Genomic DNA, 27,690 nt, shown 5'->3' with positions numbered 1-27,690 from the left:
ATCAATCTCCTGGAGCTGCGAGCCATTTTCTTGGCCTTGAAATCCTTTCGAACAGTCTTCCAAGGGGCCTCGGTACTAATTCGGACAGACAATATAAAAAGTATGCATTACTTAAACAAACAGAGCGGTACAAAGTCAGCCCTGCTCTCTCAACAAGCCCAGGAGATCTGGGACTGGGCATTGAGTCAGGGGATCAGCATCTCAGCTGTCCATGTTCCGGGGATCTCCAATGTTCTAGCAGATTCCCTCAGCAGATCTGCAATTTCCAATCACGAATGGGGATCCATCAACCAATGTTGGACCGGGTCTTTCTGAAGTGGGGCCGCCCCGATCTGGACCTGTTTGCAACAAGTCGGATCCGCAAATGCCCACACTTCGCAAGCTGGCTTCCCCACAAGGACTCGTGCGGGAATGCGCTTTCGATAAACTGGTCACAGATATATGCATACGCCTTTCCTCCAATTCCGTTGGTTCCCAGAGTCATCCGCAAGATGAAGAAACAGTCTTGTCGTCTCATTCTCATTCTCATTGCTCCCAGATGGCCGCGCCAATACTGGTTCACCGAACTTCTCCTTTCGGAGTGCGATCCCATTCAGTTTCCACCAATACCGAACCTTCTGTCCATCCAGGAGGGTCGAGTCCGTCACCCAGACCCAGCCTTCTTGCGATTAGCAGCTTGGCTCCTCAAAACCTTGAATTCGCGCACTTAGATATCCCTGCGGATTGTCAAGAAGTATTAACCAATGCAAGGGCACCTGCCACGATTAAAACATACAAACTTAAATGGAAAAGATTCTGCGCCTGGTGTCAATTTGTCAATTTGCATCCAATTTATGCCAGACCAGAACAGATCTTACCGTTCTTTCTTCAATTGGCGAAATCAGGTTTATCGCATTCGACGTTGAAAGTGTTCTTGGCAGCTATCTCAAGGTTCCGTCAGGATAGTTCTAACTCTCTCTACTCTACTAGAGTTATCCAGCAATTTTTCAAGGGACTATTTCGAATTTTTCCTCTGTCCGGTGTCCGCCTCCATCTTGGCATTTGAATGTGGTGCTCGCTCAACTCATGCATCACCCCTTTGAACCTCTTGATAAGGTGGATCTTAAGCTCCTTTCCTGGAAGGTATCTCTCCTTTTAGCGCTGACTTCCGCTAGGAGGGTCAGCGACATTCAAGCTTTTACGGTGAAAACACCTTTTCTACAGTTCACTTCCAATTCGGTGGTGCTTCGTACTAATCCCAGCTTCATGCCTAAGATACCTACGGATTTTCACCTCAATGAACCGATAATTTTGAAGCCTTTCTTTCCAAATCCTCAAACAGCTGCTGAAAGAGCCTTGCATTCCCTGGATGCCAGGAGGTGTCTCAAGTTCTATCTTCAACGAACTGCAACAATTCGGAAATCAGATCAGCTATTTATAGCGTATGGAAGACTACGTCAAGGCTATTCTGTATCCAAGCAGACCATAGCACGTTGGATGTCTGCAACGATTAGTCTATGTCATCAGCAGGCGGGAAGGCCTTTAAAGACAACCCTGAGGGCGCATTCTACGAGAGCAATCTCCTCATCTACCGCGCCCTTTGCTGGTGTGCCTCTTCATCAGATCTGCAGAGCGACAACCTGGTCCAGCAGACATACTTTTACCAAACATTACTGTTTGGACGCTTCAAGTGATGCAGATACGTCAGTTGGACAAGCTGTTCTCCGCAATCTGTTTTAAGAAGGTGAGCCTCTGTTCTCCCTCCTCCACTTGCTCTTTTTAGACTCTTATTTACATGCTGTTAGGTATTCTGATCTAGTATGCATTTGCTACCACTAATGCATTTGTATATGTTATGATTTTCCTTATTCTTTTTATTATATGTATACTGCAATACAAGAAGCGTCTAACGAGCATTATGTTATGTACTGCTTTCTACTCTGATTCAGGCATGTAAATCTATGAAACACAACCCTAATACCGGAGAAGAACAATAGTTACCTGTAATCTGTGGTTCTCCAGTATTGGTGTCTTTCATAGATTCACATGCAACCCACCCACCTCCCCTCAGAGGCTGGTTTAGGCTATGATGTTTACTTACTCCTGTGCGAGAAAATCTGAGCCTGAGCCTCTGGTAAGAAAATTTTGGTAGGTGCTGTCACCTGATTGGCTGCAGTTTGGGCTATACAAAATGACTATGATAGTCATGAGTGTGGAAATTTTTTCTCTTGTAGCTTGGGCTACTTTACTTCCTGGCTGTTTATTACCAAGGTTTTTTGTTGATTATAGGCATAGTATTGATTTTTTATGTACCGTGGGACTCCCACTCCGACGACGGGGAATGATTCAGGCATGTGAATCTATGAAAGACACCAATACTGGAGAACTACAGATTACAGGTAAGTAATTATTGTTCTTCTAAAGGTTTTCACATTTTACTCCAGCCTCGCGAAAGGCTGTTTAGTACACCTGCGAAGTCTATCAGGGCCTGGTGTTTTGCCTGGTGCAGGACGTGATATGGCGCAGGACGTGATATGGCGCAGTTAATTTATTCTTGCGTGATAGGACGGTCAAGGTCTACCATTTCGGCGTCGTTGAGGCGAGGGAGGTGGAGGCGATCCTGATTAATTAGTTCCGGGAGAGAGAGTTCGGGGCGCTGCTCAGAGTAATGTTTAAAATAGTAAGTGGCGAAACACTGGGCCATCGCCGAGGAAGAGCCGTGGACAGTGCCATCGAGATCCTTGATTTCTGGGATTATGCGGTTGGCCATAGGATATGTACTTTCCATAATATTTTTCACGTTTTTTCGAATTATAATTTCAAGCCTTGAGGCTCTGCCATGGACAGATGTCCATACCCACGAGCTCTGCCTGTTGTGCCTGAGGCCGAAATCACAGCTCGGTGTGTGAGAAATGCAGTCTGTGGTACCATGATGGTGCTTTTCAGGAACCCATTAAACCCCGCTTAAACCATTTGGCCCTTTATGTGGGATACCACTGGTGATATCGTACCATTAGACTCCACAGGCCTCCTTCAGGACACACCACCAATGTTGGATTAAGCTGTACTTGCACGGAGTGCCTTGACAGTGGCTTCTGCACTGGTGTAGCCAAAGCAAAAGCCTGAGCCGTCCAATCACACCCTAATCCCCAGGAACAGCTCCGATAGGCCAAGGCTATTCTGATGAGCTCCAGGGGGCAGGTACAAGGCATAATCCTATTCTAGACCTACACCATATGAAAAAAATTGGCACATTGTAGATGACTTCTGGGTGTCTGGTCCACACCGTATTCAAATGCCTCATCGTTACGTTGATGACAGAAGTGAGAGAGTCAATTTGCTGCCTCCTGCACCTTGTACTTACCTGGAAACTGAGAGGGTGGGTGTCCCTCAGGGCTGTCACCTCCTGAGATAGCTTCCTTCCATGCCGTGGTGGCAAAAGCAGTGGAGGTTTTAGAAGAACTTCTACGCACTGTGAAGGCTTAATCCAATATCTAGTACAGACTGGCTCCATGGGACCCTGCCTCTGTCATCCTTCGCCAGAAAGTTTGATAGTGAAGTCTTCTTCCTGGAGCAAGCAGAATCTTGTAGTTTTACCCACTGCTCCCCCATATAGTGTGCCCAAGAAATTAAAGACGACCAGGAAAAAAGTATTTTCTACTGAACATTTACCCCTAGGCTCCATGAATTCAGCATTTTTACTTACTAGGTATACAAATGTTAAGTGGGAAATGGCAAGCATTCTGTGACCTAGTCTTACTAGTAATTTAAAGGAACTGCTCACTAAAGTGGTGAGGGATGGCCAAGATGCCTCCATGTAAGTCATCAGAGCAGTCCTGGACACAGTTCACTAGGTGAGCAGGGCCATGGGCTTGTCTGTAGCCCTCCAAAGGAGGCACCCATGGCTGAGGATCATTGGCTTTTTCGGGAGACATACAGGTGAGTCTAATGGCTCTGCAATGTGGAGTTTCATGCCCAGTGAAGCAGGCCATATGATAAGGTGTCTCAGTTGCCTTGGTGATGTGTTCCTTGAGGGTGAGATCAGATTCCAGGAGACATGGCATTGGGTGAAAGTTGGGGTTTGAATGTGTTCATTTTGTTGAGCCTGGTTTGGACTAGTTGCTGTTTTTCTTGACAAACAGTAGACATTCTGTTTTGGATGGGTTAAGCTTCTAATAGGTACTGGGCGTCCAGATCCTGCAGATCTTTAGTAATTTTTCATTTAGGAAATGGTCGATTGCATTGCACTTGACTGTGGAGCTTTGGGTTAAGATAGTTAAACAGGGGGTTCATGCAGTGCTTGATTGTTTTGAAGAGTGTTCTGCTTTGTTGGCATCTTCATAGTACTTGGCTCTAGCTATTGGTATGCATACTTTGCATGTTACCTGGAGAGACTTCAGTAGCGTGAGGTCATTAGGGGATTTTTTTTCTCTCATTTTCTTCCCTGTCTGCAAATGGAGTGTATGTTGCTGCCAAGGTCTTTGAAATACCAGTGTTGAAGGTTTCATATTGCACATTTGTCGTTTAGTGTGTTCCCCCCCCCCTTTTTCTGTGCCTTTTTCACTCTCTCCCTCTTCTTTTGGCCTCCATGAACAATCCTTACCTTTCCTGCCTTCTGCCTACCGCACTCTCCTGAAAGCCCTCCCTCTTAGCTCACCCACGTTCCCCTGCTCTCCTCCTCCATCTCTGACCTACTTAATGGCAGCTGCAGCACAGATTACCCATTAAACAGGTACCCCCTGGACTTACCTGAGAATGATGCCCTGACCAGGGAAGGCCCTTTCAGTGTGAGGCTTCCCATTGTTGCTCTCTCACACACCTCTCTCACTCTTGCTCCACGCTCTCTTCTGGTATTTTTCATTATGTTTTGTTTTTATCTCCATTTGCCTTTTTTCTGCTCTGTCTTAGCCCTGTTTCTGGTCTTGACTATTTGCCTTGTGTATTGCTTCTGGTTTTCAGCCATCTCACTGCTTTTATGCCTATATCACTCACATTTTTTACTCTCTCACTGTGCCCTTTATGCTCCTTGTCACTCCTCTCTACCCACTCCTACTTCTCACTGTCATGTTTCTCACTTTTAACTCTTGTTTTTCTCTCGCTTTTTCCTCAGCTCTCTTAAGCTCTTATTACTCTCCTCAAACTTTTGTCAATCTTTTTTATGCCCACCTTGCTCTTTCCCCCTTTTCTGTGCCTTTTCACTTTCTCTTCTCTTTTTTTTGCCTCTCAGTGAGCTCTTTTCCTTTTCTGCCTGCTGCACTCCCTTGCATCCTGCGCCCCAGCCCTGCCCCTTGCTCTCTTCCTCCTGAACCTACTTAATGGCTGCTGTAGTGGATGCATGTGGGTCTCCACTCCGTAGTTGCGCCATGCATAGGAGATACCACAGCTTTCATCCTACTGTCCCACAATGGGGCTTTTGACACTGTATCCCATCTCATTCTCCACAAACCACTACATGAAACCGGCATCCAACGACCCACTCTACACTGGATAAGCTCCTTCCTGGCTGGCCGTACCCCAGCGGTTCTTAACCTTTTGACTTCTGTGGCTCCCCTCTGAATCATTACTGAAATCTGGGGATCCCCAATGAGACATTATTGGAAGCCAGGGACCCCCCCAGCTTAAGCAATTTCTATGATTTGGACGTCTAAACAATACACAAAAAATATAAAAACAAGTATGTACCAAACAAATGGACAAAGAATTAAAATGTGTTTAATACTCAAATATAGAAAGATAATTAAATTTTGCTTGTTTACTTGTCTATACTTTATTAATTTTAATGTATAAATTCTAATATTTAATTTTGTTTAATGGTTGTGGGCCCCCAAAGTAGTACTTGCAGACCCCCATGAGTACTCAGACCACAGATTAAGAACTACTGCCATACCCAGTCTGTCAGCCTGGCCCCATACTGCTAGGATGCCCTCGACCTCATCTGTGGAGTACCACAAAGATCTTCAGTCAGCCTAACCCTCTTCAATCCTTACAACATTTTTAAAACATATTTTTAATGTTTATTCTTTGTTGCAAAGTAGGTCAAACTTAAATAAAATCTGTTTTCAATAGAAAAATACAATCACACTACAGTATTTAGGTTCATGCAGATTGTATAAAGGTCATTAAAAGCCTTTAAACATTGCTTTCAGAGCATGTAGCATCATCTATATAGGTTTCCAACTCTCATCTTTGTTCGATTACTTCAGCATGGGACGGCTAGGTTGACCTCCTGTGCCCCATGTTAATGTCTTTACTATTTTATGAGTACTATCCCGTTTAGATCATGCATTAACGAACCTTACTATTCTAATTCAACTAACGACTACATGCAATTCTTCATGCCTGTTCTGGAAAATATCCACATATTTAAAAGAGATGGATATACATTTAACTGGGTTGGGCTAGTGGGGGCATTAGCTCATCTCCACTGTTGGTGTCTCTAGTAAGACCCTCCACAACACTCACATGATCCCATGCACCAACACCCTATCATTGCAGTCGACACACAGCTGATACTCTCCTTCTCTGACAAAATGCTCAACAACTGGACCACATGAGCAAAGTCGCTGAGTGGATAAAAAACAGCTGTTTCAAATTTAACCTTGTTAAGATAGAAGTAATGATTTTCAGCTGAAAATTGTCACCATGGCACTCAACCTGGTGGCCAGCAGAACTCTGCCCCTCCCTCACCTTCCATACACAAACAAGCTCTTTTCAAACTCCTATCACACATCTTCAAAGCCTTGCACAATGCAGACCCAGCCTTTCTCAACAACTGTATCCCCTTCCACTAACCCGCCCGCACCTCTGCACAGCCGGACTCTTACTTGCACACATACCCTGCATACGCATATCCAGATCCGAGAGCCAGGTCTTCCCCTACACCGCTCCTAAAACCTGGAACAAGCTGATGTTACACATCAGAGCCACCTCTTCTATTCTAGAATTCTACAAGAATCTAAAAAACATTGCTTTTCGAATAGTCCCACCAGCCTAGCCCAAGGCCAGACCTGGCTTACTCCAACTTAAGAGCCCTACTCCATGATCGAGCGCTCTACAAATAAACGTAGCATAGGTGTTCACTTGGTTTTTAAGAAATGCGTTGATGTTTTTTAGCAGGGTTTTAGGTCAAACATTAAGGTGCTGGACCAAGAGATTAGTTCTAGCTCCAGGGTGTGTATAAAGAAGGCTGTGAGGATTGTGAAAGTCTGTTCTCTTTTACGTTGACTTTTATGTATTAGTTAGACGCTGAGCAGGGTGATTGGGATGGCAAGAGGATCGGTCCAGTGTAGAGGTATTGAAGGCTTGCAGTGGATGGTTGCTGATGGTTAGGAATTAGGTACTTAATTTCAGTGGTGGGTACCCCTAACAATGTAAAAAGCACAATCTGGTTAGGCCAGTGGTTACCAAACTATTTCGACCCACGGCTCCCTTGACCCATTTCCTGTGGATCCCCACTGTTACTTTTTTTGTAGGGTGAGTTGGATGTAAGCCCGGCCTCTAGAGTACTTGCATTTTTTTCCCTGAAAATAATTGGGATGAAACTGATGAATGTATTATAATCAGATACGCAGGGTGTTTCGTATTACTAAGGCGGCGCCGCTAGTAAGATATTCCTGGTTACACTTCTATGCCCATACCTTTTTTAGAGTACCCTCTCAAACTTTTTTATCCCACTTACAGTGCTAGATAGCACCCCTATGCCCCATTGCCGAAGTGTTTCTGCGCTTGGAAAATATTTGCATGCAATTCTATTTCTACCCATGTCATACGTGCCAACACACCTGTCTCAGCACGGTGACGCACGATTTTTTGTACCACATATAGCTTTATTTTTGTTGTCTTCTCCCTAAAATTGTTTGGAAATTAATGCAATTAAAATAAATTCCTGTTTTTTTATTTTTGAAGGTCCCTCTTTCTTGCTTCCAAATGTTGGCATTATGCTGTTTATGGTGTTTTACTTTCCTGTGCTCAAGGAGAGAGCAAGCCTGTCTGCAAATGTGTGTGTACTGAAAGAAATGTGTACTGGAAGTACCTATGATTCAAGAACAAATTTCAATACTTAATAATACTTAGGGGCCGATTACGATGTCGGTCGGAAAGACTGCAAACTGGTTTCGGATTCTCCGAATCCGATTCAGGACCTATGTTTCCGACCGAATCGGGTACATTTCCAACCAACGATGCAAGGAAACCGTTTGGGCTGTCTGATTCGGTTCCAATCAGCATTCGGACAGCCCAAGTAGTTTGGAGCAGAATCGTACAGCTCTATGGATACGGTTTCCGACTGAGCGATTGCGATGTCTGATTCTGACAGCCGCTCCGAATAGGTCTGCCTGACACATAACTGCTATCAGAATTTGATTTTGAGGGCCCGTATCAGGCCCCCCTTTACCCATAAGCCTCCGGTTGGGGCTTGTGGGGGTACTCAAGGGACCGCTCTTTCCAACCATGCACAATGTGGCAGGCACCATGTGGTGCCTGCCACAGGGTGCAAGGTTTTCCCCAACCACCTCTTTTTTTGTAATGGGAGCCTGTATTCTCGTTCAGAACACAGGCTCCCATTGAAGCCAATGTGAGTCTGACTGAACTATGTTCAGAAGCATCGTAATCGGTTGGTCGGACTCGCAGAATCCGATTCGGTCAGAAACTATTCCGGAATCGATTCGGTCAGAAGAGTTTCCGACCTACATTGTAATTGGCCTCTTAGTGTGTTTAATAGACAGGACAACTTTACTTTCATGATAACTTGTATTGGAGTAAAATGCATTGGGAGAAAACGACACTATTTACGAGTCTAATAAAATAAATCAGGCATCTTCCGCTTACTTTGGAAGTGTTGGAACGTGGGGATCCAGTGAAATATGGAGGCCATCTCCCTCGACATGCCACCAATAAAGCACTACATTTACAACTTTAGGCATGTCACTTACAAATCATTGACCTCATGTGTTTCAGTCTAATTAGTTTAATTGAAGCCAACAGACCCTTTAACATTAAATGCATTAAAATGCTTGGTGCGCGGCACCCCTGCTAGGTTTCACAGATCCCCAGGTAGCCACTTTGCACAGTTTTGGAACCACTGGGTTAGGCCAATACACAGTTTCTAGAGATTCTCAGATCAGCCTCTGGTAGCTGTGGCATAAGCTGGCAATCCCCAGACTGGTCTGTGTGAAGTTCAAGCAATAACACACTTTTGAAGAACACTCTATAACATTTTCAAACCAATTGAAAAATAGAGAAATAATTGAGTAAAAAACTCTAAGATCATTAAAATTGTGTAGATGAAATCTGAGATTCATTTTAAAATGTTAAGGCAAAAATAGCTAGAAAAAGGAAACCCCTATTGAAAAACAGCTTGTGGTTGACCGAAAATAAGTATGATTTTAGGCTTACTACGGGAGGTTGAATAGACCAAGAGGGTGTTCCCGGTTAAAGATTTACCTTCAGACTTAGTCTATGAATTATAAGCTGCTATCACATGTACCTATGCACTTTACCTCCAAATCCGGAAAACTGTTATCCGATGTCGGGCATGTTATATTTTGGCATTGTATTCATATTTGTTCAATCAGACTTTGTGCTTGTTCTGTATTTTTGTTTTTGTAATGATTTTAATTAATCAACAAATAAAGCATTCTTATCAGGGTAATAATAGTCTATGAAATGGCAGTCAAAATCTGTCAGCAGGGCAAAATTTAAGTCTAGGGAGATGAGGGTGGCTCAAAGTCTGATACAAAGTTATTGAAATCCAGCTGATGCTTTGTTTTTGCAGTCAAAATCTCACGACTGACTAAGCAGAATTTCAAAACGATAGAGATTACGTTGCGGATCTGATGTATTTGCTGCTTTGCCCTGGTTCAAGATTTTACCTTTAGACTTATTCATTTTTTTGGATCTCAGAATCCTCCAGCAGGGTGTTCCCTGCTCCAGCTTGCTGATAAGGTGTGTGACAGTTTTTCTCTTGTTGCCTGCTAGCCATTTAAAGATCTTCTTCAGCATCTTCAAGGTGTTGAAGTAGGATGCAGTAACGGCGTTAACTTGTACTGTCATCTCCAGTATGCTGTCAATGATTATTTAATATTTAAATATTTATTTATTCTACCAACTATTCCAATCCCCATCACAGATGTTCAATCCCTGTTAAGTGGCCAGTACTTGGGCTCAAAGGGAGGCCATTGTCCCCTGAGCAAGAATGTTTTGGCCTCTGAAAGGAAATGAGTGGCCAAATTGGTTTAAAGCCAGTTTTTAGCTTGGGCACCACAAAGTTTATTTTTACAAAATTACTTCCCCACAACAGTGATGAAAATCTGGTTTCACCATTAAATCAGATGTTGAAAATTAAGTTGGGAAAATTGGATTTTGTAACTACCGGGAAATAAAAAATTATGGCAGTTTCTCTGTGGCAAAGGCAATTTTTCCTGCCATGTGTTATTGCATTGCATTTAAGCTTGAGACCCGCTAGAGCACAGTGATGCTTCGAGGAGCCATATATTTTGACTATATAGGTGGGTGGTGTACATTCGCTCAGCAGACCACATGTAACTTTTAACTTGTATGCCATCCATTTTCTCAACCATCTACTATGGCTCTTCGGGAAAGTTAAACAGAACAATTGGATGAAACCAATTTGATCTCTTTCCGTTTCAGGGCACACATATTATGTCAAGTGAATAGCAGCACCACAGTGCTCAGTCCTAATACCAGAAAAAAAAGGGCCCAGAAAAGTAAACTCTAGTGTGACCAAGCAAAAAAGGCAATTTGCTACAAGGATGGTGAGGAGTGTGGCGTTTGTTGATTGCGTGCCATGCTGTGCCACATTGACAGGGTATCTGATCAATTTTATCCGAAAATACTCAATAACCCATCACCAGCAGAAAAGCTTTGCTTTTCAATAGAACTCGGAAAAGCAGACATTTACTCTGCTTTTTATAGTGGGTTGGTTCAATCTACAACCAAAACAGTATAAGTGCAGCCACCCCAACATTAGGAATTTTTTAGATGCCCCTGCGTGGAAAAACAAAATGTAAAAGCATAGTCTTGTAATATGTGAATCATGCTGAGGCAAACAACCTTGAGTCTAAATGACAAAACAATATATGGTATTAAAACGTTATTCCTTCTGACAAGGGTTGGTTGCCACTGCAACGCTGAGAGACACCACTTGAATGGTTACATGATTAGCTTCTCTTCTAGTGACTGGCATGAACTGTGACACTGTCACCAGCCATGCTCTACAGCTATTTTCAGTTTCAAACAGCTTAATTAATTGAGCCTTAACTGGGATTGCTGCTGTGCAAGAAACACTTGGTTGTCATCTGATATGACTGACATAGGCGTCTTCTCGGAGCAGTATTGTTCGCCAGTCACTCTCAGGTCGGTGGTTCTTAAATTCAAATAAGAATTCTTGACACTGTAAGCATCTCATGAAAATTAGAGACCATTCAACTCAGCTCTTTGTTTTTTGCTGCAGTCACTGCTAATACCAGCCCAATTTTGGTTTTAATTGAACTGCTTCCTCCTACAGGCATGGAATGTCTAAGTTAAAATGGTGACTGACCTCAAGGAAGACAATAAACTGCCATATTATATTGACAACCTCTGATTTAAGGTGGCTTGTCATTCTGCAGGACGTCAGAGTCCAAACCAGTACTTCAGGTAGACTCCTGATCTCATGTCTCTCTTTAATTTTAGCTTTAAGTGGCAACTCCTCAGCAGAAGCCCTGCCATGTAACATGTAATCAATCAATCAAACATTTGTAGAGCGCACTACTCACCCATGAGAGTCTCAAGGCTCTAAAGGGGGCGGATGAGGGTGCTGCTACATGTAGTGTATAAAGGGAGAAAATAACCTCTTTTTTTAAGACTAATAGACATGCTTTGCAAGCCCAAAAAGATATTGGTCTACTCAGGTGACTGTCATTGATATGTGACAGTGCAAGTATAGGAGTAATATGGGGTAATTAAGGCTGTGATGAGAGGCAACCCTAGCGGAATGTCTCATTGGCTGCTCTGCACACTGAACATTAGCTGTACAAAAGTTCCTGTGAACGGCAAGTGTTTGTTGCCAAGTGACTGGGAACAAGGTGTTACAGCACAGAAGATGTGCTACAAAAAGCGGCTTTTGGAATACACATTCAGAGATGTTTATAAAAAAATAATGAGGAACTTGAACATTCCTGACTCCCAAAGTATTCTTTCCACATAGTGACTCTGTTTGCAGTTGTAAAGCCTGTGATTTTGCAAAACGCCGATTTTGCAACTGCAAAACATTCCTGTACATTGAACTTAGAAGTGACGTATTATGGATTGTTTCATTAATCAGTGATATTCGCATCAAGGTGGTCCTTTTTATACTATGCCTGTTTTCAGGTCTCGGCTAGCCGCGCGAAGCGCGTCTCCGCCGAGCCCCTTTTGTCGGCATGTGTGCTTCCCAGGAGACAGTCCTGGCCGCGCGCATCGCCTTGGAGGCGATTTGAAAGTGACACGCGCACGCGAACGAGCGCTGCGGCCAGGCGCTGTCTCCTGTGAAGCACACACGCATCAAGTGTGTGCCGTTAGCGCGCGCGGGAATTCTCCCATAAAGCGCCCCGTCACCACACACCCCCGCCGCCACACACATACACACACGGCCGCACACACATACACACGCGCGCACTGATTACAGTCCGTTACCCCGAAGTAGTCCCCACTGTCTGCTCTCCCCTCCAGCACCCATCGCTCTTCAACCACGAATCAGTACCCCACAATGTGACCCCTCTTCCCAGTCTATGCGAGCCTCCATGAGCAGCTCACACTGTCCTATGCCACACTAGGGCCGCTCACTGACATTACTGTAGCGCCTCACACTGTCCGCACCCCCTAACCACACGCTCCCCCGGCCACAGCAGACTCGCTTGCGCCGCTCGCTTCTTACGTTCCTGTGAGAGCCGGACCCCCGGCACAGTCCTCTGTGTCGAGCTCCACGTCCGGCTTGCGGGAGCACGGGCTGGAATCTGCCTCCTGCTTGCCCCTCCAGTCAGCTCTGGGCGGCTCTCTGCCACCACCGCCAGGATCCCGGAGGCCAGCATGACCTCCAGGCTCGGCACCACTCGCATTCGCGGAGCCTGACCCGCCGGACGCTTGCAACCCAGAGGACGCACTCATGTTTCTGGCCGCGGCCGCCATTTTTTCGGCCATGGTTTACATTCGCTCTACTGGCCCCCAGCATGGAGCACGGGAGGGGGCGTGGTCAAGGGAGGCGGCCCCACCATGATGTTACCACACGAGCCGTGGAACCACGCCGAAGGAGGCTGGTACAATTTGTTTATTTATTTATTTAGTCATTGTAATTTGTCATATTTATTCTTACTTTTCCTTATACAGTCTGTTCATGCTATTTTTGTTTGTTCTATTTCCTGCAACAGTTCTCTCATGTAACGTAACGGGTTCTATTGTACAGCGCTCCGACACCTTTGAGTAAAGTGCGCGCTTTATAAAAATGCATTAAATAAAATAAAATAAACCGAACCAAATGCACCATCCGGCCCCTTTAGGGATGCGAGTGCACTGGGCACTTTCGGGTGTTGATCTAAACACAATATATTGTGTAAATACATGTAAAGCCTGCTTTAAAACCCCGAGCCAACCATTCACACAGAATCTTCCGGCCCGCCATAGACATATAAAGGGCAATGACTCATTCTGTGAGCGAGTCTCCCCACCCCCCCGCGTGACTTTACAACTCGCACACTTGCAACCTTTAATTCTGCCTGTATGTCTATGCAACGCATGCAATCCTAAGTCCCTATCTTTGCCACAGTCTCTTAAGTAAAGCGCTCTGACTCCTTCGGGTAAAGTTCGCGCTATATAAAATTGCATTAAGTAACGAAAATGAACGGGAAATGCCAAAGAAGGAGCCCAGAGCTCCCCAACACCTCTTACACAATTTGTAATTCTGTTTGTATCTTTACGTAATGCGTGCAATCCTAAATCCTTATGTTTTGCAACAGGTTCCCATGCCAAGCGCTCTGATGCCTTCTAGCAAAGTCCGCGCTATATAAAATTGCATTAAGTAAACGAAAATGAACCTTTTCCACATTGTTGTTTTTGTCCCTTGGCCATTGTAAAAACCTTTATTTCTTTGCTAGTCAGCTGTTGAACAGTGGCCCCACCCCCCAATTATCTCTAAACATACCAATTGCAAATTAAAAAAATAAATTTCATGCAAAGCATTGTCATTTACAATGCCAGTAACTCAAATTTTAATGCTGCGAGACCTATTGCATTGTAAATGCTTGTTCTATTTGTTGCAAGTATTCAGATGTTGATGTCTGAAACCAACATTTCATCGGCAGCTAGGGCTGTGGACTGGTAGCAGGTTGTCTGCAAGGAACAGAATGTGGATTGTACATCATTTTGTGTTCAAGATAGTCCAGATTCAATAAAAGCATTCTCAGTGAATCTGTTTTGTAAGCACCGGAAAAAGTCCTATGTCCAGGAAATTTTTTGTGGGACCAAAATGTATAATACTGCTAACCACGGACTTTCAGAATTTGGAAAACACTGAAATATAGCCACTTACCGCAAAAAATAAACACTGAGAACTGGAAAGTCTACACATCGAGCAGGTCAGTGAGGTTGAGGGTCAAGGTATTTTTAATGCTAGAGCTGTCTAGGAGGTTGAAGTCACAGATGGTGGCATAGGCATGTTGGACGGAGGAGGTAGTGAGGATAACTGGGAATTCATCTATGAAGACCTTGTTCTGTTAAACCCTATAGATGAGGTGGAAAAGTAGCAGATTTAGTGGCAGACAGTGGGAAGTGCATGTAAGGCGCTCAATGCAGTTGAGTGTTTGCTTGCTAGCTTGCCTATGGTGCAAGACCGTGCAATACTTGGAGATAAGTACAAGATGATAACACCAACTTCAGAGCTTCCTGGAGTCCAGATCTAGTCATAGAAATTGTTGACGGAATTTACTAGAAATACATGTAGTGTAATAGAGATGAGCCTATTGTATTTGAATTTGTTACTTGATGTAGAGTGTGGTTTTACCTTTATTGGGTTCCTGTAAATATGAGAAAGCTATCTCCAATCAATAAGTTCTTGCTGTGCATGCCAGGTTGTGATCCCATCTTTAGAAAAAACTTTTTATTGACTCCATGGCTTCTTGATCTTGTAGAAACACAAACATTATGGTAGAGGTTTTGATTGTCACATTTTAGATGCCAGTTGGGAACTCAAAGCCAATGTTCTTACAGCAGATTGCTCACCTTTTTGAATTTCCCACTGGTGCTAGCATGAATCCGTAACTCTTCAATGCAACTGCTCATTCACTCCTATAGGTTTCGCCATTGACTCAGTTGTGATCTTGTGCCGTTCCAAAAAGTTACAACACAAAGTGATATAATGGTGCGCAAAGACTTCAGTTTTCCTTCATACTCTTCTGTGCCCTCATACACAGATCAACTGTGACCAATTGCAGTGTGATGGTGTGCAAAATCCAAATTATTAGATGTTCAAGGAACCTTTAAGCAACACCCAAATGTCCAAGGTTAAAGGAGAACAGGCAGTGCAGTGTTTCTGTAACAGACACAAAATAGAAAATGTATTTCAATCATCAGTACTTTAGAAATGACTAATTGAATATTCATATATAGAAAAGATGGCATCTAAGAGATTTGATAGTTTAATGGGTGGTGTCACTATGCGTTGGTCAATTACTTGAGGGTATATGTTTCTGTATCAGATACGCAGGGATTTTAATAAAATATCTTAGTTGGATGGATGTTTTTAATGATTTCCAACTTTATCATCTCAGTTTTGTTAGTCTTTAGTTGTAGGGTGTTCATTGTACTATTTGCAATCACAAGTGCACAAGGATGTTTTGGTCATGAAATATGTTCGTATTTGAGGTGATTGGAGTGGAAATGCAAGGTACATTTTACATTGGGGTTGTAAAGAGGAAAATATCACTCTTTACAAGTTTGCTCATATGTTATGGTGGAGGGGATTGTGAGCGATTTCCTCATTGTTTTTAGAGTTCTTAATTTCGTTATCAATTTATCTTTAAAATAAAATGCTACTCTTAAACATTTTGCTGTGATATTAATGCTGTTATTTGTAAAGAGGTTTAATTACAACAGTTTTTTTTTTATTTTTCATTGTGCCCACACTAACACTGTAGACACAACCAGACCTCCAAAGAAAGATGAAGACAATGGCAAAAACTACTTCTTTGTATCACATGACCAAATGATGCAAGACATATCCAACAATGAATATTTGGAATATGGCAGCCATGAGGATGCAATGTACGGGACGAAACTGGAAACAATACGAAAAATCCATGAGCATGGAAATATTGCAATACTTGATGTTGAACCTCAGGTAATGGACACCGTACCTCTGAAATTCAAACTGAATAATAAGTGTTTTATATATCCCTTGATACCATATTTTGCTCTTTAGTCTTGCTGTACCGAACGTATGCTACGAACAAAATCAGTGTTTGTTATAAAAAAAAGGGAACCCGTAAAGTCGGAAGGAACCTGGGTATCAACTAGTTATGAAAAACAATTGGTCCTTCAAAGAATTATAAGTCAGAAAACCATGAATATAGACCAGAATCAGCGCTATAATGAGGTACGATATCCAGCCGACATTCCGATTTAATAATTTCAAAAGCGATTGTTTGCGAAAAATCCGAACGTAATTGAGTGGGACACAGTCCTGTATCCTTCAGGAACAAAACACAAAGACAATCACAAATATACAGACATTTTTTCAGGCAAAACAAAGGAGCTTTTCGCCAATGCAAATAGTGGGGGCAAGCTTTTTTAGAAGTAAACAGTAATGCACTTGCTTGAACACATGAGTTTAACGTGCATGCTGTTTAGAGAGTCGACGACTTTTCGATCTATAACTAGATACATAGATCATCATCAGGATGAGAGTTTATAGCAAGCCTGAAATTACGTTTCCTGTGAAGAGAAATGAAAACGGAGAGGGAGGCAGGAAGCAAAACATTAGAAATTTAACAAGGAGCGAGAGTATAATGACACATGGCCTCCATAGGTAAAACCACACTGTAAGAAGGTGCAATTACGCAAACCACACTGGCAACGCAGATCTATTTGGCAAAAGAGAGTATGTATATTTAAGGTGAACCAACGGGTTTAAGTGAGTGATAATACAGAGAAATTGTGGTTGCACATACAGCCTAAAGGACGATAGTAAAAGCCGGAAGGAGGCAGAGTGATCGTGTCATATGCTAGGAGTGGGGAACATGGATAGAATAAGCAGGCAAAATTTGTATATGACGGACTCAAAATAAGGTAGTTTAGTGAAAGCCAATTGCCATATACGACATAGAGCGCCGGTTAATAACATGCCGTTGTGCGAGCACGCGCGGGGTCTCTTTGAAGTTAAACATAGGCTAACCGCAAAGAGCTTGAACGTTCTCAGAGATAAAAGAGAAATAAAATTGGTGGTGCGTGAAAGGTCCTTAAAAGTAAAAGACACATGGAGGAGCGACAAGGGAGCATTACATTGATTGGGCATACATATAGAGGTGCGGGGACTCACCTGGATGGCGAGTGCAGGGGAGGGAGGATCACGGAGTATTGGACGTACACTGTACGAGCTGAAAGGATAGGAGGATGCTGTTAGTGCCGTGAAAGAGGTATTATAGTCCGGAATTAAAACAGTATGGGCAGTGGCTTACCTAACTGTAATCGAGACGGTTAGAACCCATTTCGGGTATAGAGCGATGACCAAGGGTAAAATTGCGGCGCCCGTGGTAAAAATAAGACCAGGAGGGCGTCCGCGGTGGCAAATTGCCGATCAGGGGAACGCGGCAAATTGCCAATCACAATAGATGCCTGAAAAGGGGAAAGTGGGATCAGACGCGATTCTGAACAATCTGTGGAGAGGTGCCCGAGAGAACAGCGAGCGATGTCTTACCGTTAGTTCTTGCACACCTCCAATCTGGTTACTGGGGATTGGCAAGTAGGGTAGAATCCAGGAACTAGATTCAGAAAGGAGGTGACTGATGTATAGCAAGAGGTTCTGGATCTAAAACCTGAGGAGATAGCTGCTTGAGTACTGTAGCTCTTCAGCAGAAGTCCATTCCAGAAGAAACTCCGAGACTCAAAGGAATGCAAGAAAAAAAACAGAGTGCATGAAGGAGAACTAGTAGTAAACTGGGTGATTTGGGGGGTGAAACATGCCAACATGACTTTGCCAGGTGAAGGAAAATGTGAGTAACTAGTCCTTTATCATTGCTGCCAAAACTGACACAAATTATTTAATCTCTCTATTAACCTGAAAGACCCCAGCCACCATTGTTAGAGGCGTAGAGGAGAGTAGTGTAGAGTGGAGTGTCTTAGAGTGCCGTGGCGTATAGTGTAGGGGTCAAGAGTTGAGTAAAGTAGAGTGGAGTGACATACAGTGGATTGGCGTGGAGTAGAGAGGCATAGCATGGAGTGGCGTAGAGTGGAGTGGCTTAGAATGGAGTATGCATGGTGTGTTATCACACTGCTATTACAAACAACACATTTTCAATTGAAATGACCATTACATTTGCACAAATAGTTTGACTGGAATAACTATACCACGCACAAATGACAATGTGTGGAAATGGCATCACCAAGTGTACTGATTTCTTTGGTCATATTAAAACATTTGTTTCCACCACACTTATAAATTACAAAAAGTGTTTCAGGTGTGCTTTCATAAATCTGATCTATTCTGAAATATTTGCACAGTTCATTTACAGACCTTTAAATTGTGTTGTGTGCTAGAAAACAACCTTTTTTACCAGTAGCCATCAAGATTGTCACATAAAACCTCTCACTTTCGAGCCAGAGAAAGATATGTAGAAAACAGGCTCCCTTGCTAGACCGAGCCTGCCATTTGACCGGTCTTTGAACGCACAGCACATGTGACTAAATGAGAACAAAATGTAAACGCCTTTTTACAGGAAGCAGGACTCTAAGAAGAATACAATAAGCAATGTTGAACAAGCTTTGCTTGAAGGCATTGTGGACACCCTAAAACAAAGCCATAAAATGTGAGTTACAAACCATAAAGCCAATAGTAAGCAGTGGGTCAAATGCATGCCCAGGGAAGCTTTCAGAATGTCCACAAGAAGTCTTTTCGGAACCCGACAGCAAGGCTCCAACCTAACAAAACCACAGGACAATTCTCTGCGATCACAGAGACCTCGTTGTTACTTGTTCAAGGGCCATAGTCTTAGGGGTGCATATGGACCACATGGCCTTTCTGCCTGCTTATTGCCTTTTCCAGAAAACTTGCGATGCGGTCTTAAGAATAGCCACTTGTCTTCCAAACAGTCATGGTCTTTTTTGATGAGGTGCTGCTGATAGAAATGCTTGGATGGGACACTAAGTCCAAAGACAGACATTCCTATCCAAATCCCCATATTTCCATAATAAACGGGTATATCAAAGGTCAATTGGATGAATACATAACAAAAGATTAGATTTCTAGTTTGATCAGACATGCACAATGTAAAAGCAGAAGGAGGTTTCCTTATGAAAGTCTGCAAGCTGTGAAAAGGATAATTTATTGCCAGTGCTCCACAAAATGTTCTAAGAAACACAGAATAAAGCCTATCTCCATGCTGAATCAAATTTAGCAAAGATTAAAGTGATCCTCAAATTCAACAACAAACAAGACCTTCAGTTTCATTGACTAAAGTGGCTGTAGATACCTTCCAGATTAAATTAAGGATGCAACCAGAAACAGTAATCAGTCAGGGAATGCATATCTGGAGGAGTGTGGCTCACTGATTAGAGCGGCAGACCCTGATGCAGAGGTCTGGCCCGGGACCAGGGTTCAATTCCCGACGCGGCAGGGTCCTGAGCCCAAAATGTCCACGGACTCGATAATTCTCGCCTCGGTGCCTATTCTAATCATGGGGTCCCACGCTGCAACTCTGGGCAATAGTTGCTTAATCTCCACTACGGAGGCCCACCCGCTGCGGGATGCATGGCTTTCACCCTGGGGATACCCAGTAGGGGTTATCTCACAGGGAAAAGCCAGGACGGGTTCCCAAGGCAAGCGCCTTGATGCCTTCGGGTGATACGTGCGCTATATAAGTCGCAATACATTTACATTTACATCTGGCCTGTTGTGTACCAAAGAGAACATTGAGACCATCCCTACAAATACTGTCATATCTATGGTGACAAATAATGAGTTTGAAAAATGCCCTTTCTCTGAATTCCGTTTAGGCGTTTGATCTTAGCAAATGGAGCAACTTGTTCTACTGCCTCCTACAACACCAATCAAAATATGCTTCTCACATTCTGCAATCAAATATGGCTCGCGTGCCCATTAGATTATTTTGAGTTGTTCACTCCAGTTGCCATTTTCTTCATCATGTGTTCATCAGTCTTCTCCGAATCCTTCAGCTTCATGCTGTGCATAAAATCCCTACCACATTGTCCTTTAACCCTTCAGACTGTCCATCAGTTGCGTGTCTATTGGCACTTACGTCCAGATCACCCTGGTCAGTCAGTCCCCATCACTGTGTTCATCGCTTTCAACTTTGCCATTTTTAATCGGAAATACCGGAGGGCACAGAGGGCCCCCTTCTGACCATAGCTGTGTGGGGCAGGACACATGGGGGGGCTAGCGATCCTCATTCAGTTCTTAACTCTGATGCTTGCTTCCCCAGCACGAGCGCCTCGCGGCCGTTCATTCTGCCTTCAAGTTGCTGTGTAGGGGTAGACTTCACCTTCTGTTTCCCACAAGAACCTTTTGCCTCCACGACAGCCTGGCTTTCTGACAAAGTTTGAACCTGAGGCCCAGGGCCTATTTACCTAGCTAGCCGTGGCCCTCAGATTTGACCTGTTTCCGGTGTTGTACTCTACTCCAGGGAGAGAATCAAAGTGGCAAAAATGCAATTAGAAATAAATGTGCACAGCTTATCATTTCGTTCAAATGTGCAGAATCTCCACGTGTGTATTACTGTATCTTCCCCTTCCCACTGCCCCCACATTTTAGTGCTATCCAAAACGGCAAATGTAACCCTAATTTGCTTTATATTATTTATAAACGAAAGAATGGTCTGCCAAAAGGTTCATGTGTGGTAATGAAATTACTTTTTCCTCGTCTGTTTTAGTCAAGGTTTTTTTTGTTTTACTTCTGTCCACAAAAATCCTAAACTATTTCTTTCTATGCTCAGGCTTTGAAAGTCCTACGGACGGCAGAGTTCGCGCCATTTGTTGTTTTTATTGCTGCACCTACGATTACTCCAAGCTTAAACGAGGTAAGCTCTTGCATGGCTGCGTTTCAGTTGTATTTTATGTTATACGATAATCAATCTTTCCTTGTCACTGGGTGAATGCACAGATGTACTACACCCTGATCTGTGTGCGCACAGGCGTTTCCCTTAATGGCTTGAAGCAAAAAAAATCGGATTGTGTTTTTTCTGACAGGAAGATAAGAAATCGAGCACATTTTTATGTCTCACTTATAGATCGCTCTAGCTGTTTGTCAGAGATCTTATGTTACCAATACATCACTGTACTGCATACATTCAGAGAGTGGGCTTTTTGTAGGCCCTTTTCACCCAGTGACTGTTAACATTTCTTATGAGTTTCCTATTGCTGAACAGACTATTCATAAAAGCCAATGCATTTCGTGGAGAGTGACATGGGGCTTTAAATAGTACCCTGTGTAGTCATTCCACAGTTGAACCCCTATCACAATCACCGTATCGGTGCCCCCAGTCCTCCCTCACTCTTCCCAGAGCAGGATGTGGGCCACTTATTCTGAGTACTTTGGTTTTCGCTTTGTCAATGGTTTATTATTGTGACGTTTATACCTGGCCTTCTGCATCCTCACTCAGCATCAGCCATGTAAGTGTTAGTCTGCATATAACTTAAATATTTTTTTTGAAAAATGTTGCTAGGGATATTTTCCATACTACTGTTGCATTTGCTGAAAACCGAGATTAGTGTGGAAATCTAATGTGACAGGCCATAAACTTGGATGCAGTCATGTTTGTAGGAGAGTGGGGTCTGCAATCCCATGGCCACCCCAGATTTTTGCTTTTTGCTTCACTGGTTTACGACTTTCCCTGGCTGTGGGCCTGCTAATCAGACCCACAGCCTAGCTGTTCTCTCTCTAAAATTACAACCATGTACCCTAGGTGCATTTACCAATTGGTACTGGGCCACCTTATCAGTCCCTGTACAGTATACCTTAGGTATCCAGGGCATAGGTGTACCCAGGGCCTACCAGGGGCTGAAGCATGCATTATGCCACCCCTGGCTGGCCATCTAAACAGACACAACTGGCTGCACGACAGCTGGGGCAAGGTGGTGTAATCACCCTTTGCTTTAGATATAGTTCCCTATATCTAAACCTAAAATGGACACATATATTCCTATCAGTCACTCCTATGGAAGGCCTTATCAATCCTGAAGGCAGAGTGCTTGGAATTATGTGAGATGGTGCTCTGGCATGAGCTGAGCCCGTTTGCAGCTTGCGGAACCAAGTCCTAATAGCTGTTCCATGATAACGCTATACCATGTACTCTTAAGTGCATTATAATCCTCGCGGTTAAATGCTAACTCTGGTATAACATTATCAAAACATGTCGAGTAAGGTGTCATACGAATTGGAATACTACCCCCTCGCCAATTCTGGCGACGGGGGTAGCATTCCACCCTTCTAGAGGGACACGACATGTATGTAACTGTGAACCCCGGTTAAAGTTAACTCGAGCCTCAGCATCACAAAATGGATGCTGCCACCACAGACACAAGTCTGACTTCCTGCTGCTGGGAGTCCTTCCAGCGAGGGAGGCTCAGACAAAGGGTTTCCTGCCTTGGGAGGTGCTAGCACCACCCCAGACAGGATTTTGTGTATTAGGTAGGCCAAGGCTGAAAGGAATAAAACATGCCTGGGGCACACAAGGTGCCCTGTGCATACACCGGTTCCAACCAGTTGCTGGGTCAGTCCAGCCCCAGCTCTGGCGGGAAACCGGACAAAGGATAGGGGATGTGACCACCCCCCTGGATAGGGGATGTGACCACCCCCCTTCCTGGTCCCACCCAGGGGAGGGACCTAGTCGTAGTGCAGCCCCCTTTAGCTGAATAAAGGTAGGAGCTGGTCCCATTCCCAGTTAGATTAATCTTGACAACTTCCACGAAGAAACTCTTGACCTTCGACCTCCTGAACATCAGAAGACTGAAGAATCTCCCCTATGGTCAGGGAGTGACCATCCTGCTTCGCAGGCACCATCAAGCTCCTGTGCGGTTTGCTGCAAGTCCTTCCTTCCTGGAACCCGACGACCCAGCTCAACGAGATCCTGACCTCCAGACCCCTCTGACCTCTACCTGTATCCACATCACAGCTGGGACCCGTGGGTGCGACGAGTAACGTGGAGACGGCCACCTTGAAGAAACCTGCACAGCTCTTCCAGCACGACCACCGAGGGATCCTCGAGTGAGTGCACCGGGGTCTGAGAAGCCCCACACCGACACAGCTCCTGCATCAAAGATCAGCCCCCCCAGCCTCCACGAGATCTGCGTGGGGCCCTTTTGCCTGGTTGCTGCTTTTCCTGTTGTCTGGTCACTTGCCGGCTGGCTCGTGACCTCTGAGACGACGACCCGAAGATTTCAACACTGCTGGTCTGGTCCCCCAGACTGGCCCTTGCTTCCTTGTGAAAGAGAAGCACCCCGGACCCTCCTGGTCCGCAACAGACGCCATCTTTGTTCCACCGCGTGGCTTGCACTTGCCAAGGCCTGTTGACCAGATCGACGATCCAACACCGCCATCAGCAGCAGACTACGTGGGACAGCTCGTGCCTCCAGCCTGGTCGTGAAGAACAGCTCCTGGTACGCGCAGCTACAGAGAGAAGCAACCTTTCCTCCACCTGAACACGGCGACAGCATCTGGTTCCCTCCTGGTTCCAGCACCGTCACTGGCTAGTGACCGAGACTCTGTCCCCGTCCCTTTCAGGACTTTTCCTTCCTAGTTCCATCCTTGGAACCACCGGACTCCTCCATCTGGCTGCCTGCCAGCAACTCTTTGTTTCAGGCATCACCGGGATCAACGCAGCGAACCTGACACCACTTCAGCCCTATGCACCCGCAGCCTGTGGGTTAGGTAACTAAAGCTTCTAGGTGCTGAAGTCAGTGTTCACTATCCTAGTGTCGAGGTCCACTGTTGTTTTCCCTCCATCCAGCCAGGTTCGTCCGGAATCCGTAACTTTGTAAACTGTAGTATCCATAGACGTTGGTACGCATCCCGCGTGAGAGTTTCCACTCTGCACGTGAGTCCCGTGGGCCTCCTGCTCCTTACTTACCTAGTTCGTAGCGTAGTCCCAGCGATCCTCCAGCCTCTGGATCTCCTTACAGTACTTTCCTTCCTCGCATTCCATTGTTTCTAGTATATGGTTTGTCGTGCCCCTAAGGCACACGTGTAAATATTGTGCTAACTAGTATTTCCTTCTTAGTATTGTCATGTGCTTAGCCCTCTGATCTCATAAAGAGTTCAGAGGTGTTGTTATTAATAAATATATTGTTTATTTTCATAACAACCTGTGTGGTGTCCTTTCATCTGGTATTCAAGGGGTTATATTGTGGTATAACAGCTGGCTTCACATGCCAAAAGAGTTTAGCCTAAGACTGCTTTGTCCATGCTACCATTAGGATAGCTGGTCTATAAGGTTGACTTACAACCAATCACTATAAGGGTTGTTTGGACTGATACAAGGTGATCACTAGAACTAGTGAGCATCATATATCAGGCCAACTTCTCACTATGTTTACCTGACTTTACCAAGGCGGGCAATATAAGGGTCTTGAGCCGAGGACTTCTACCTGGGGCATATCCAACTCTGGGGGCCTGATTTTGATTTCCGGGAAGGGGTGTAGCATTGTGTCCAAGAGGAGAATCATGTTGAAAAAAGTGCAGTATTTTTTGTGAAAAAAAGATTGGCAGTTAAGCACTCTGTAATGGGCCATCAGTTACCTCTGTTGTCACTCGTGTCATGTCTTTTAGTAGGTATAAAAAAGAGCAAAGTCCCCCCACTGTTCCTGATGAAAGGTCACACTGTGGATGCTTTTACACTTTAGGGAGATCAGACTGCCCATACCATGTTGGCAATCATGCGCTTGATTGCATTTTTAAAAAAGATAACCGATCACAACTGCATAATAATTTGAATTGTTAAATATGTTTAAAGCTGTCAATTTTGTACTATAAACAAAGATTTATTTATTTTTTAACACTCGGGGGCATTATCTTAAAAAGTTTGAAGGCCACTGGTCTTGAGTACATTTTCTTCCTATCTTTCAATGACCAAGGGCTAGGAGCTACGCTCAGGACCCTTATGGGAGATGAGGGATGAAGTTGTGTCGTCTTTGTGCTGCTTGGCTTAAGACAAGGAGACCTCGGGCTGTACTTGAAAACCATTCTGAGCCCAGAGGCAAGACCGAGCAGTGGGTGTTGTGGCAATTGTTAGATAGTAGAGGCTGCGTGTGGGATGTTTTCAATGTAGACCGATAGATCGGTGAGTTCATGCGTGTGCTGAGATCATCTGTGGTAATGCGCACTTTGGGTTCCCAACTTCAGCCTTTCATCGTTTCTGTGGTGGAATAACCCATGAGTTGTGCTACAATGCCCATCATTTACAGAGTTATGAAGTTGCAATAGAGCACTGTCTGTAAGAAATATCAATGCAAGTTTAATTTTACTGCTCAGTAACAGCCGCATCTGGGAAAAGCAGAAACTTCAAACAGATGAAGTAAGAATATATCTGAAAGAGACACGTTAGTGATAGATTCCTTACCTTAGAATATCCCCAGGCGTCAGACTGGATCCGGATTTTTTTTGCGTAGCAGTACCCTTGCGCGTCCCGTCGTCTGCGGCTCCGCGTCCGTCGTGGGTACTGTGATGATGTCGTCGGAGTACTTAGACGCCGCCTCCGCGTGCTGATGCAGTTCTTCTTTTTTCCGTGCCAGCAGCGCAGATCCGGAAAAAGTGGTACCGTAGTCACTTTTTGACTAAACTTTTTTGATCTTTTGATCATCCTCTTTCGAAGTCTTCGACTCCGAACGGTGCCGGTAGGGATGCCGGGTTTTAAGCCCTGTGAGGATTGCGACCGGCTGATGTCGGTCACCGATCCTCACCGTCGGTGTCTCCACTGTCTCGGCGTCGACCACGACGACAAGACCTGTTCCCGCGCCGAGCAAGGTCCCGGTCCGGACGGAGGTCGAGGGACCGGTCGCGGGAGAGGAGCCATCGGAGCTCCGGGAGTCGACATCACTCCTCAGGGTCAAAGTCGTTAGGTAAGCACAAGAAGTCAAAGAGACGTCATCGCTCTTCCGACTCCCCCCGACGCGGCCGGGGGTTCAGGTGACACCGCCCACGCGGCTCTGTCGGAGCCCGTGGGCCATACCGGCCCCATACCCTCCGGTCCCTGGGCCTAACACGGCGCCGGAGATCGAGCGGTTCCTCATGGCCATGAGGTCCCTCTCTCCTCCGACGGGCTCCCCTGCGCCTTCGGGCCCAGCGGACCCGTCCGGGGGACCTAGCGGGTCGGGGGCTTTGGCCCCGACGCCATCGGGTGCTTCGGCTCCAACGCCGCCGGCGCCTTCGGGCCCGGCGCCGCAGGGCCCCACTGGATCCGGTTCCGGATCCGGGTCGTCGCCGGTGGACTTAACGACCTCCCCGGCGCCGGCCCCTCAGGTGTCACCCCCGGTGCCGTCCTCGGGCGGTGCCGTCCCCGATGCCTCCCTCGACCCGGCGCCAGAGCGGCACCGCTTCAGACGCCGTTCGGAGAGTTCACTTTCCATGAACCGGCCCCATCATTTGCTAACCCCGAGTACCAGGAGATGGGTGATGAGGAGGATTGGGAGGGATCTGAGGACCCTCTGGCACGTGAATGTCAGTCTCAGGAGGACTGGGCAGGTTAACTTGGGAGGCCAGTGGTATAGACACTTCGCCGGACACTGGCTTTGTCTCGCCTCCTACCGTGGCTACAGAGGAGGGGGCAACCTATAGTGTGGTGTTGATGAGGGCGGCCAAGGCCTTGGGCCGTGAGCTCCCCGTCGCGGCCGTGAGGACTAACCTCCTCACTGAAGTCCTTAAGCCGCAGTCATGCTCAGCCGAGCCTCTGCTGTCGTTTAACGAGGCCTTAACCGACGTTCTTTTGGGCACTTGGTCCAGGCCCGCTACAGGTTCGCCTGTAGATAGAAACGTGGCCAGACGCCGGCCCCGGGCGACCCTTGTTTCCTGTCCACCCACCCCACCCCTGAGAGCCTGGTGATCCAGGCCTCAAATTCCCAGACCGCATTCCCGTCGGCGCCGCCTGACAGGGAATCCAAGAGGTACGAGCAATACGGCAAGAAGATATTCTCCTCCCTGAGTCTGGGACTGCGGTCTTCCTACACCGCGGGCCTCTTGGGCCGTTACACCCACTCTCTGTGGGATACGGTCGCGGACGTGCTGCCAGAATGCCCGTTGGAGGTACGGGCTAAACTCGGCCAAGCCCTTGTGGAAGGCCGAGATGCGGCACGTTATTCGATCCGGTGTGGACTGGATACCACCGACTCTCTGGGCAGAGCGATGGCAACGACGGTGGCGATTCGTCGCCACGCCTGGTTGAGGTCCGCCAACTTCTCGGCTGATGTCCAGAATACACTCATGGACATGCCGTTTGATGGCCGTCGCCTTTTTGGCGACAAGGC

At 45.5% G+C, this 27,690-nt stretch overlaps 1 protein-coding gene across 8 annotated transcripts in view; it reads left to right on the top strand.

The window, feature by feature from the left end:
* The window catches only part of CASK (calcium/calmodulin dependent serine protein kinase), a 1,268,764-nt gene that overhangs the window by 1,163,673 nt on the left and 77,401 nt on the right, over positions 1-27,690 (top strand). For all 8 annotated transcript variants that reach the window (XM_078658296.1, XM_078658298.1, XM_078658303.1 and 5 more), the window contains 2 exons: positions 16,143-16,345; positions 21,171-21,254. In XM_078658296.1, coding sequence (XP_078514422.1) covers positions 16,143-16,345; positions 21,171-21,254 — 287 coding nt within the window. The remainder of the gene's footprint in view (positions 1-16,142; positions 16,346-21,170; positions 21,255-27,690) is intronic.

This window comes from Lissotriton helveticus, chromosome 8, assembly GCF_964261635.1.
Source record: "Lissotriton helveticus chromosome 8, aLisHel1.1, whole genome shotgun sequence".
NCBI classification, from domain to species: Eukaryota; Metazoa; Chordata; class Amphibia; order Caudata; family Salamandridae; genus Lissotriton; species Lissotriton helveticus.
This window is presented reverse-complemented; position numbering and strand designations above follow the sequence as displayed.